This window comes from Pongo pygmaeus, chromosome 2 (assembly GCF_028885625.2).
Source record: "Pongo pygmaeus isolate AG05252 chromosome 2, NHGRI_mPonPyg2-v2.0_pri, whole genome shotgun sequence".
Lineage (NCBI taxonomy): Eukaryota > Metazoa > Chordata > Mammalia > Primates > Hominidae > Pongo > Pongo pygmaeus.
The window spans coordinates 113,647,248-113,659,967 of NC_085930.1; the positions used below are offsets into that span (position 1 = coordinate 113,647,248).

General features: G+C 38.2%; 1 protein-coding gene across 1 annotated transcript in view; it reads right to left on the reverse strand.

Moving 5' to 3' along the window:
- Nucleotides 1–12,720, reverse strand: part of MYRIP (myosin VIIA and Rab interacting protein) — a 443,398-nt gene that overhangs the window by 211,483 nt on the left and 219,195 nt on the right. The window contains exon 3 of the mRNA XM_054482420.2: nucleotides 8,213–8,434. Within this exon, the coding sequence (XP_054338395.1) occupies nucleotides 8,213–8,434 (222 nt within the window). The remainder of the gene's footprint in view (nucleotides 1–8,212; nucleotides 8,435–12,720) is intronic.

Genomic DNA, 12,720 nt, shown 5'->3' on the forward strand with positions numbered 1-12,720 from the left:
GGAAAAGAGTGCCACTAATTTAATTTAAAAAACTACTTGAAGCATAAACCTCTATTCCCTTGATTTCTAATGAGGTTCAATATTTCCCCATATATTTGTTAACTTGTGCATATTCTTAGCCCACGGTGATAATTGTTTAATGTATTTTTCAAAGAATATTACAAATACATTGGAGTATCTCTAAAGCATACTGTGGAATAAAACCCTGTCACCGGCAGCAACATGGATGAAACTGGAGGTCATTATATTAAGTGAAATAAGCCAGGCACAGAAAGACAAATATTACATGTTCTCATTCATATGTGGGCGCTAAAAAAGTGGACCTCATGGAGGTAGAGAGTAGAATTTCAGTGGTTACCAGGGGCTGGGAAAGGAAGTGAGGAGGAAGGGATGAAGAGAAGTTGGTTAAGGGGTACAAAAATACAGTTAAATAGAAGGAAAAAGTTATAGTATTCAATAGTATAGTAGGGAAATTATAGTAAACAACAATTTATTGTATATTTCAAAATAGCTAGAAGAGAAGAATTGTAACATTTTCAACACAAAGATAAATGTTTCAGGTGATGGATATTCCAGTTACCCTGATTTGATCACGACACATTATATACAGGTATCAAAATGTCACACATACCCTCAAAATACATACAACTAAGATATATCAATAAAAATAAATAAATAAATAAATAAAACATGCTGTGGAGTTTATTCCAAAAGACAAGATGCAATTTATGAAGTATGTGGGCTGTGTGAATACCAAGTAATAAGTGACTAGATAGAAGTAAATAATACTCAATTCCAAGGAAAAAGAAATGAAGCCTTAAGTTTTCTTAGAAAAACCAAAGCAAATGCCACAAGCTTAATGAGCTGTGTTTTGATTTCAGTTCCAAGAATAACTTTTCTCCCATTCACTGAAAACAATTTTCCAAATTGTTCTGTTAAAGGTAATATAGGCACACCTTGGTCATATTGTGGGTTCAATTCCAGACCACCACAATAAAGCGAATATCACAAAAAAGTGAGTCACACAAATTTTTTGTTTCCCAGTGCATATAAAAGTTAGATAGACTATACTGTAGTCTATTAAATGTTGTGCACGTAAAATTTATGTTTACAACATTCTGTAGTCTTTTAACTGTGCAACAGCATTGTGCCCAAAAAATGTACACAGCTAATTAAAATACATTATTGCTAAAGAAACACTAAAAGAAATCTGGGCCTTCAGTAAGTTGTAATCTGTTGAGGGTCTTGATGTCGATGGTTGCTAACTGATCAGGGTGGTGGATGCTGAGGTTTGGGGTGGCTTTGGCAGTTTCTTAAAATAAGACAATTATGAAATCTGCCATGTTGAATGATCTTCCTTTCATGAAAGATTTCTCTGTAGTATGTGATGCTATTTGATAGCATTTTACTTACAGTAAACATTTTTCAAAGTTGAAGTCAATCCTCTCAAACCCTGGCTACTGCTTTATCAACTAAGTTTATGAACTATTCTAAATCATTTTTTTGTCATTTCAACAATGTTCATAGTATCTTCACCAGGAGTAGATTCCATTTCAAAAAACCATTTTCTTTGCTCATTCGTAAGAGGCAACTCTTCACCTGTTCAAGTTTTCTCATGAGATTGCAGCAATTCAGTACATTGTCAGGCTCCACTTCTAATTCTAGTTCTCTTGCTATTTCTATCACATCTGCAGTTACTTCCTCCACTGAAGTCCTGAATCCCTCAAAGTCATCAGTGTGGGCTGGAATCAACTTTTTCCACATGCCTGTTAATATTTTTACCTCTTCTCACAAATCACAAATGCTCTTAATGACATCTAGAATGGTGAATCCTTTCCAAAAGGTTTGTTTTCAATTTACTTTGCCAAGATCTATCAGAAGAATCATTATCTGTGGCTGTTATAGCGTTATGAAATGTATTTCTGAAATAAGACTTAAAAGTCAAAATTACTGCTTGATCCTGAGCTGTAGAGTGGATGTTATGTTAGCAGGCATGAAAACAACATTCATCTCCTTGTATATTTTCATCAGAGCTCCCGGGTGATCAGATGCATTGCCAATGAGCAATAATATTTTGAAAGGAATCTTTTTTTTTTCTGAGCAGTAGGTCTCAACAGTGGGCTTAAAATATTCAGTAAACCATGCTGTAAACATATGCACTATCATTCAGGCTTTGTTGTTTTATTTATAGAGCACAGGCACAGTAAATTTAGCATACTTTTTAAGGGACCTAGGATATTTGGAGTGCTAAAATGAGCATTGGCTTCAACTGGAAATCACCAGCTACATCAGCCCCTAACAAGACACCCTGTTCTTTGAAGCCAGGTATTGACTTCTTTTTAGTTATGAAAGTTGTAGATGGCCTCTTCTTCCAGTAAAAGGCTGTTTTGTCAACATTGATGAAATCTATTGTTTAGTGTAGCCACCTTCATCAATGATCTTAGCTAGATCTTCTGGATAACCTGCATCTCCTCCATCAGCACTTGCTGCTTCACCTTGCACTTTTATGTTATAGAGATGGCTTCCTTCCTTAAACCTCATGAACCAACCTCTACTAGCTTCAAACTTTTCCACTGCAGCTTCCTCACCTCTCTCAGTCTTCACAGAATAGAAGAGTTAGGGCCTTGCTCTGAATATGGCTTTGGCTTAAGGGAATGTTGTGGCAGGTTTGACCTTCTATCCAGACCTCACAAACTTTCTCCCCATCAGCAATAAGGCTGTTCCATTTTATCATTCGTGTGCTCACTGGAGTAGCACTTTTAACTTCCTTCAAGAGCTTTTCCTTTGCATTCACAACCTGGCTAACTGTCTGGCTCAAGAAACCTAGCTTTTGGCCTATCTTGGTTCTCAATATGCCTTCCTCACTAATCATTTCTAACTTTGATTTAAAGTGAGAGATGTGTAACTTTTCTCTTTTTTTTTTTTGAACACTTAGAGGCCATTATAGGGCCATTAGTTGACTGAATTTAATATTGTTGTGTCTCAGGGAATAAGGAGGCCTGGGGAGAGGGAGAGAGATGTGAGAACCACCAGTCAGTGTAGCAGTCAGAACACACACAATACTGATAGATTAAGTTTGTCCTGTCTTATATGGGTGTGGTTTGTTGTGCCCCCAAACAATTATAATAGTAACATCAAAGATCACTGATTACAGATGACCGTAACAATAATAATGAGAAAGTTTGATATATAATGGAAAAGTCTGAAGTATTGTGAGAATTACCAAAATGTGACACAGAGACATGAAGTGAGCCTATGCTATCGGAAAAAGTGGCCTCGACAGACTTGCTCAATGCAGGGTTGCCACAAACCTTCAATTTGTAAAAAATGTAATATCTGTGAAGCACAGTAAAGTACAATAAAATGAGATATGCCTATGACTTACAAAATGACAAAAATTAGAGTGAACAATTTTTATAATGAAGCAAAGAGCTAGAAAGCTAATTTGTTTCCAAGGAAAGTAGGAATGTTGTTCCCAAACCAATTAGGCCCAAAATGATTATGACTGATATGTATGGTCTGGGCTCTGAAAAGTTTTGCTTCCTGGAGAAGACCTTAAATACAAGTACTATATGTCTTTATTCATAATGTTTGAATGAATGCATACAATAAATTGTCAAGAAGATAAATCTATATATAATGAAAAAATGACAAAGGGATGATACAGTAGTATCACATTTTCTATAAAACTTCCAAAATAAGTAATTCATCATTCATTCTATAATACATTTAATTTTTTAATCTCTCAAAGCTAAAAATTTTAGACGAACACTGATAACAATGCTTTTACTGAACTAAATAATCAAACAGAATGGTAGGAAATATGGATTGTTTTTCACTGAGATGAAAAGAAGAAAGTTAAAGTTATAGGTTACCACCTTTTTCTTAGAGACTTGACACTGTCTGGGTCCTCTCCTGATGAATGCCATGTTTCTAATCTGACTCTCTCATTTAGAGCTGTACAATAGACAGCCCCAGGTATTTGATACAGTTATTACTTCTGAGGCTATTCATATTGTAGGATGAATGTCTACCTTTAATTCCTGCTCCTAATTTTTTGTGGACAAGAATTTTTATTATTATAATTATTCATAGCCCACAGTATCTCAAAAAACATATGCATATGGTAGCCACTGGATAAATAGCTAGAAATTAAACCAATGTAGCAAAAATGGTTTCATTTAAATAAGGAAAGGAATGCACCTCTTGGGTCGTGGGGAGTGAATATGGGTCTGAAAGTGGCCTCACAAAAGTGGTCATCTGTGTAACCTCACAGACCTACTATCAACTGTTGAGATTTCATATACAAACACAAAATGTGCTCTTCATAGAATCTGACATACAATGTTTTAAAAACCCACTTGCTTGAAGATGAAAATTCTAGAAGAATGTTCCAAAGAGTAGTGTCTAAAGTAAATCAGTTCTAACCAAGAAGGGAGTTTCAGATTGAATGAAGGGCAGAAGAGCTACTGGACAAAGTGGACAAGCAGCCCTGAGTGTCCATACTGCCACAATATTCAAGTCATGTAATCCTTAAATGTGTTACATGATGAATTTGGCTCTAGCACTTGTGTAATGTTGAAGGGTTACACAGTTTGTTGCTATATAAATAAAATTAACTCTTCTAAGGCATCCTTCAAAAAACAAGAATGTGATCCAGGTACAACATAAAAGACTGTCCGCTCACAGGCCATACATCTGTGGTACTTTGAAAGACATACTTCTCTGTCAAATAGGGCCTTAGAGACATTTCAGGAAGCAAAAATATGCCACATATTTCATGGATTTCTTTCCTAGACAGGTTCCTGTGATTGAATTGAGCAATACAGAAAAATAGGGAATGAACCAAATTTCTCCATCCCTTTGGGTTTCAGCCAATAATAATCTCAAGACATAACACAAGATTAAAGCAGCAATATTTCCAATTTCTCCTCAGCATCCCCTTTCTGCCAGCTTTGATTAAACAAGTGTGGGTGTGTTCTGTTTGAGCTAGACACATTGAATGTGGAAGACTCCTCAGTAACCCTCCACTTTCTTAAAATAAAAATGGAACGAGGGTACACTGGCTGTTGCATGTCTTTCCAAGTATCCTTCTATGAATGGTTCTTTATTTTCTAATGCTCAGCTTCTGAGACTCAGGAGCTGTCATGCAATATTAACACGGACATGATGCAAGATTAAGTGAAGTGGGACTACCTAAGCCTCCTGCCTCCTCATTAAGTTGCTAGAAATATGAAATGAAAATTTAAAGTATAGTCTTGGCAGCCATTGCTGCCTTTTTTACAACTTATTTTTCCAATATCTGACAAATTATTGAGACAACATTGTATAAGAGAAATAGCAAATGGTTGGCATCAGAAGATGTTGCTTTTGCGAGGCAAGGTTCTTCCATTTATAGGTGATGTGATTCTGAGGTGGTGCAGCAACTACTCAGCACTACTGGTATTTGATTAATGCAATGTGTCATTTAATTGTAACTAATAATAGACGCCTGCATACAACTCATGGTGAATGTGGGGTTGAGAGGCTGTGACTGCACTCTATTGCTACTAACTGTTTAGTAAATTTGGTGACTTTTCTTACCCGGGGAGAAGAGGACTAGGTAAATATTGAAAGAAATGAAATCATGTAGGTACTGATACTTCCTTTTATTTGTGGGGGAATATGCTGAAGCACAGTATAGTACACTTTAATAATGGCTAGGGTTTGACATTCCAATGATTTTGCTATCCCTTAAAGATCAAATGCCAATTCTTCACCCAAACTGACCCAATCACTTGCCATCATCCTGCCGCAATAGTGGTCTGCTTCAGACCCTCCACACACCTTGGGGGACTCTGTTTTGTTTGCTCATGCCACACCTTGTCTGAGAGTCTCTCCCGATTCCTCCTCTCCAACTGAGTTCCATCTAGGATGCCCTCCTTTTCCATGAAACCCCTTTAGGACATCTAACACTCTCTGAGTCCTTTCCTCTAAAATTCCTAAAGTCTCATTCTGTACTATGCATCTGGCGGCTATAAACATTGTCCTGTTCTATTTGGGTCACAAAGCTTCATGTGCTTTCTATGTGCCAGGCTCTGGTGCTACAAATGGAGTTGAAGAAGACAGTGTCCCTGTCCTGGTGGTGTTTACCACCAGTTGGTAACAAATGGCAGTGTAGCGCAAGCAGCCATGGCAGATGTTTGAGTCAAATGCTACATGGGACTTGCCCAACTTGGTAGGTGCAGAATCATAACATGCAGTCATCTCATCTTCTCCAACTCCTTATGTCTCTCACATCCTGACCTTCTAGTTCCTTCTTCTCATTTAAGAAAAACTTGTCACCTGGCTCAATTCTTCACCTCCATACTGTGGCCACTATCCTGGTTTTTTCCAATCATATGGGCACTGGTATTTTGGTCTCTTAACTTCTTCTTCTAGACATTGTCTCCTCTTCCCATGGTCACCACTCAACTGATCTACTTTAGAAATCACAAATTCATCTTTTTCTCTATATAGAATTTTCATTTTTTCCAATTTTCTCTACCAAGTACTCCCACTGTGATAGTCCTTCAACTTTACCAGATACTACTTCTGGTTGACTGACCCCTTCATTTTCTCCCCATCCATCAATAGCCCCTTTCTGTTTTTCCTTACTATCCAGATTCTGTCTTTACATTCTTCATTGTCCAATATCCTTAACTCAATTACCCTCTGACCTGTCCCAAGCCCCACGAAACTGCCAATCTGTGGGAAGATTGAAAGAAAACAGATTCATAATTAGTTACAGGAACTTGGCTTGAATGTCTGCATCTCAAACTCCTGTAATGCCTATTTAGATCTACTCTTATTTCTTCCAACATCCAACTGTCTTGTTCTCAGTGCCACAATATTCAAGTCACGTAATCCTTAAATGTGTTACATGATGAATTTGGCTTACCCCACCTTGACTGAGAAATAGAAGGCATGGATGAACCTCTCTCTGTTGATCACTACCAGATGTACGCTCATCTATAATCCCAGTTTCCTCCTTCCCTTTGTTGTTGCAGGGCTTTTCCTCCTCCTTTCAAGCTGCCATGTGGAGACCGAGATGGGCTCCTTGCTCTGACCAAGTCAGGCACAGGACCTGCGCAGCACCCAGCCTTGGATACTGGGTGCTTAACATACCACTTTTTGTTTCAGTTTGTGTCTCTGGAATGAATATGAATATATACATTTTGTAGCCCAGAGCCTGATTCCTTGGAGACCCCAAGGAAACTTGGCAGCTGTCCCCATTAACTAGCTCTATGGGAAAATTCTAGGTCTTGATGCATTAAAGGATACAAGCGAGTAAATAGGGCAGGGAGAGGAGAAAGGAGGAAAGAAGGAAAAGGTGTGGGAGGCAAGGGCTTCTGAGTGTGTGCTTCCAGGACCTGCTCATCTCTGCTTCACTCATTAACAGGCATTTTGGAAGCATGCAGCAAATACGAATCACAATGCACACTACAGATGCTAGGATCAGCACAGAAAAATACCAAACACTGATTTATCAAACTCATCAGTTTCCAAATACTCAACAGATCAAAGAAGTGCTCTGCTGGTCGCTGAGGGAGAATGTGAAATGCCATGCTTGTTATTTCCTTCACAAGGTTGTCTTCATCTCCCCTTTTACGGCATTGACTCTTTTTTGTCTTTCACAATCTTGCTTTTATTTCTTGTCCTCTATGAAGCTTTCTCCAAGCCCTAGGGCCAGTCTCTCCTTGCTCAGTGCCCTCATAGCCACTAGACAAATTAGTCAGGGCATTTATCTCCACATACGAAGGCCCAGCACTTACGTATCACACCATCCGCTATGCCTCTGAGTCACTCATAATTGGCCTAATTCACCATCATGTTTCCTGCACCCAGCATAATTCCTAAGAATCCAACACATGCTTATGCAATGAACGAATGAAAGGATGAGACCAGATGAGAAATTCCAAAAAGATGAATAACATATGTAGGAGCTGCATCTTCAATCCCAAGAAAGCCCTTTCTATTCACACCCAGGTGCTCCTGGGGGGCCCTCTCTCATCCTCCCTATAAAGATCAACAGGTTTCCTTATCCATGCATCTCTCTTCAGCAAGCTATTTACTTTGGTCAATACTCTGTGTTGATCTACCAATCATAGCTGGTCCTACCTGACTGAAGGAAGTGGCAGGTAAATCTCTCTAAATCACCAGTGTAGACCCTGGGAATGCACCAACCACTCACCTCGCTTGCTGGCAGACGCAGCAGACCCAGGCCTTTTCGTGCTTCTGGTAGGAGCAGCAGCTCTTGCAGACATTGAATTTGCAATCTCCACACTGGCGCTTGGTGTTGACAAGGAAGGTGAAGGGCGAGCAGCAGCGCATGCAGCAGTGCTCCACAAACTGCTGGTGCTTCGAGAGGATGCTGCACTTGCTGCCTTCCTCATCCAGCTTCTGCTTCAGCTCACTGGGAAACCAAGGTAGGGGAAACGGGAGGAGGAGAGAAACACAACATCAGGTCAGGGGGTGTCTCCCCAAAGCACGCACCCTGTCCATCCCTTAGGCCAAGCTACCATGTAGGACCTTCCTGGAGAACAAGAGAACTCAGAAAGATCAACTGCTCAACATTATGTCCAGAGAAGAACATTAATCATGGATTAGTTTTGTGTACTCCTCCTTTATGTCAGATTTTCTATGAGAAAGCATGAAAACCTTATTACTTACATTTCAGAGACTACATTGAGATACAAGTTATTAAAAAACTAATATGCACAACCTTGAAAAATAAAACCTTTAACTTAATTAATGCCTTTTTAAAGGAGCAGGAGATCACTTATGATAAAACATTAATCCTCACACAGCCCAGCTGGGAATATGATAAATGCAGTCCTGGCTTTATTTAACATCCCTGGAAACTGAAGTACTCAAGGATTTTTAAAAGCTTTCAAATCTATATGAGTCAATAAGGATTCTATGGGTGATGGGCAGATCGAGGCACTGGTGATTCATAGTTGGATAAAAGAACAATTCTGTTCTTCTAAAAAGCTCCTGGTCACTGGGCACACAGCCAGCCACATTAATGCAAAACATGACCGTGCATACACTCCTCTCTGTGCTCAGTGAGAAGAAAAATACACTGCAAACAGGTTGAGTAACCTGGGGAAAAAAAAAAAAATTACTCTGAATCAGCAGGTTTGAGTTGTTTTTCCTGCTATGAAAATGGGAGTCCCCAAAGAACAGTAGAAAAATTATTATTTTTACTACTATTTTACTATTACTGTACTATATTACTAGACTATAATTTTTACTATTTTAGTACTACTATATTACTAGTTTTACTACTACTTTTACTATTTTCCTACTGTTGCACACTATCATTATAATAGTAAAACACAGTCCCCCACTTATAATGGTTCAACTTATGATTTTTCAACTTTCTGATGATGCAGAAACTATATGGATTCATTAAAAAACACCAGAAAGTGATACAATACTCTATCATGATGCTGAGCACAGCAGCAGTGAGCCACAGCTCCCAGTCAGCCATGAGGTCATGAGGGAGATATTCTACGGTGGACTATGTTTTACTATGTTGTCAGATGACTTTGCCCAGCTGCAGGCTAATGTAAGTGTTCTGGGCATGTTTAAGTTGGCTGGGCTAAGCTGTGATGTTCAGTAGGTTAGGTTTATTGAAAGCATTTTCAACTTATGACAGTTTCAACTTATGATGGGTTTACTAGGACGCAATCCCACTGTAAATCAAGGAGCATCTATACTATATTTTACTACAGCATTCCACTATGATAATACTTGATAGTATTTTACTACTATTTAATACTACTATTGTTTTACTACTATTTTACTTTATTACTTCTTTTTACTTTTTATCTTTACTACTATTTTTATTTTTACTATGACTATTTACTACTCTTTAGTAGTAGAGTAGTAGTAGTAGTAGTAGTACTATTACTATTTTTTATACCCAGTTGTGATTATGCAGTTAATACTGGATATATTTAAGATGTATGTGGCAAATATTTTCTCCCATTCTGCCCTTGTCTTTTTATGTTTATGGTGTTTATTCTCATTTAGAAATGCTTAATTTTTCTGTAGTTAAATCTGTCAGGCTTTTCTTTCATGGACATTGGACTTTATGTCTTGCTTGAGAAGGCCTAGACCACCCTATCAGTTTATATACATAGTCAATTAGCCCCTGTAGTGGGTTGAAGGTTGGCTCTCTTAAATGATATGTCCATGCCCTAAATCACTGGAATCTGTAACTATTATCTTATTTGGAAAAGGGGTCTTATAAATTAAGAATGTTGAGATGTAGTTATCCTGCATTATCTGAGTGAGCTCTAAATCCAATGACAACTGTCCTTTAAGAGATGCACAGAGAAGGCAATGTGAAGACAAAGGCAGAGATTGGAGTGCTGTGGCTACAATCCAAGTAACACCAAGGTTTGCCAGCAGCCACCAAAAGCTAGGAAGGAGGCATGGGCAGATTCTCCCCCAAGAGACTTGGGAGGGAGTGTGGCCCTGCCAATGCCTGATTGTAGACTTTTGACCTCCACAAGAGGGAGATAATACATTCTTATTGTTTTAAGCCACCTATTTGTGATAATTTGTTACAGCAGCCTCAGGAAACTAATATAGTTTCTACTGTAAAAAAAAAAAAAAAAGGAAAACAGTAAGTACAAACTTTCCTCAACACTATATTCTCATCTAATTACCACTCTCTAATAGTCCTAACCTCTTCTAGTTAAAATTCCTGAAAGAACCATCCCTGGTGGTCAATATATGTTCTTTATTTCCACTCACTCCTGGGTCCACTCCAATGGGCCTTTTGTTCTTTTTCTTAAAGAAAACAAAATCTCTGCTTGAGATCCCCCACTGACCTTCATGTTGCAAGATCCAAAGGGACTTTCTAGGCCTTGTCTTACCTGATTATTCTTACATTCTTGAAATATTCTCTTCCCTTCCTCGTGTTACTCTTGTTTTCTCAGCCCTTTTCCAATTCCTTTGCAAGCTATCTCTTCCTCCTATTCTGACTTTTTAAATGTTAGACAAGACTTTTTAAGGCATGATAAAATATTTATTCACTGATGAAGATTATTTTCTTTTTTTTTAATTTCAACATTAATGTTAACCTTTTATTGAATAGATTGAGGCATGGTCTATGTGACTAGGTAGCCTTTCTCCACCCCAACTTTCCTCAAGCATGGACAAATCCCTTCTTTTCAGTTCATTGAAGCAGCAAACTCTAAGGTGTGGTAGGTGACGGACGTTTATTACCAGTGGCTTAAGGGTAGTGGAAGGTGATGGAAGAGGAACCCAGCTCCAGGCCGAACAGAAAGCCATTTCATGTGGGCATGCTGCAGTTAAAGCCCTCAGCCACCACCTTTGGGATTCCTTCATAGGCCCTGTCACTGGACATGTTGCTGTTCCATCTGTGCCTATCCAGGTTGCCATATGTCCCCTCTCTTCTCTTGTTCCAGGGCCCTTCATGGCTGGTTAGAGGAAAATTATCCCAAGCTGTGACCTAACTGGTAAAAAATGGCTGCATATGTAGGAGTCACCCTTGTCTGACTCACAAGGCATAGGAGTAAATGAATCAGGACACAGGTAAGCAAGAAGGAAGACCATGAGAATTACCTTTCTTTCTCTCCCCTGCCCCCTTGTTCCCTCTCTCTCCTTCCCCTGTCCCCATATTTTTAAATTAAAAGGATGGTATTATTTATACTATTTTAATTATGAAACCTAAAAAATGTTCTATTTTTGTTTAGGTTTTCAAGTGTGTTGATATAAAGTGGTTCACAAATTTCTCTCATGATTATAAGATCTCTGCTACCTCTGTCATTATGTCCCTCTTTTCTTTCAGAATATTGTTTATTTGTCCCTTGTTCAGTAAGTTCAGAGGTTTACTTATTTCATTAATTTTAAGAATAACTAGCTTTTAGTTACGGTGATGGTTGTCTACATGGTTTATTAGTTCTCCATTGCAATAAAGTCCAGTCTTTATTATTTCTTCTTTCTACTGGTTTGAGTTTATTCTTTTCTCTAACTTTTAACAAGTAAAATGTTTTAAAGTAAACTCACTTTTAACATTTACTCTTTCCTAATCTATGCATTTAAGACTATAAAACTATCTCAACACATCATTTTTGTTGTACCTTGCAGGTTTTAAATAAGAAATTTTTTTATTGTCATTTAGTCTTACATATTTTATCATTCTCAGGTTTAAAATTTTCCAAATATGTGGCTTTTGTTATTAACTTTTTTTTAACATTTTGATTAGAGTGTCTCAAATAAATTCCTTAGTATTCATTGAGACTTTCATTATAGCTTCATAGTTAGCCAATTTGTGTAAAGCCCCATATGTGTTCGAAAAGAATGTTTATTCTCTACCGACTGATAACAAGATGTGAACCAAAAAGTGACTGAGGCAGGTCTCAATGGATAGAGGTTTATTCAGCCAAGGTTGAGGACACTTCCGGGAAAAACACAAGTCATGGGAGCATCTGTGACCTGAGCTTTTTCCAAAGAGGGTTTGGGAACTTCAGTATTTAAAGGAGAAAGTGTGAGCCAGAGAGAAAACAGGAAGGGGGGTAGACAATGATGTAAATGGTTACATTCTTGTGAGGCTCTGATTAGCATTCACAAATCGACATTTCACATGTGAAAAGAGGGCGCAGAGGGAAAAGTCAATTCTGCATCCATCTCAGGGTAGGCAGGAAGATGATTTCTGGTCTT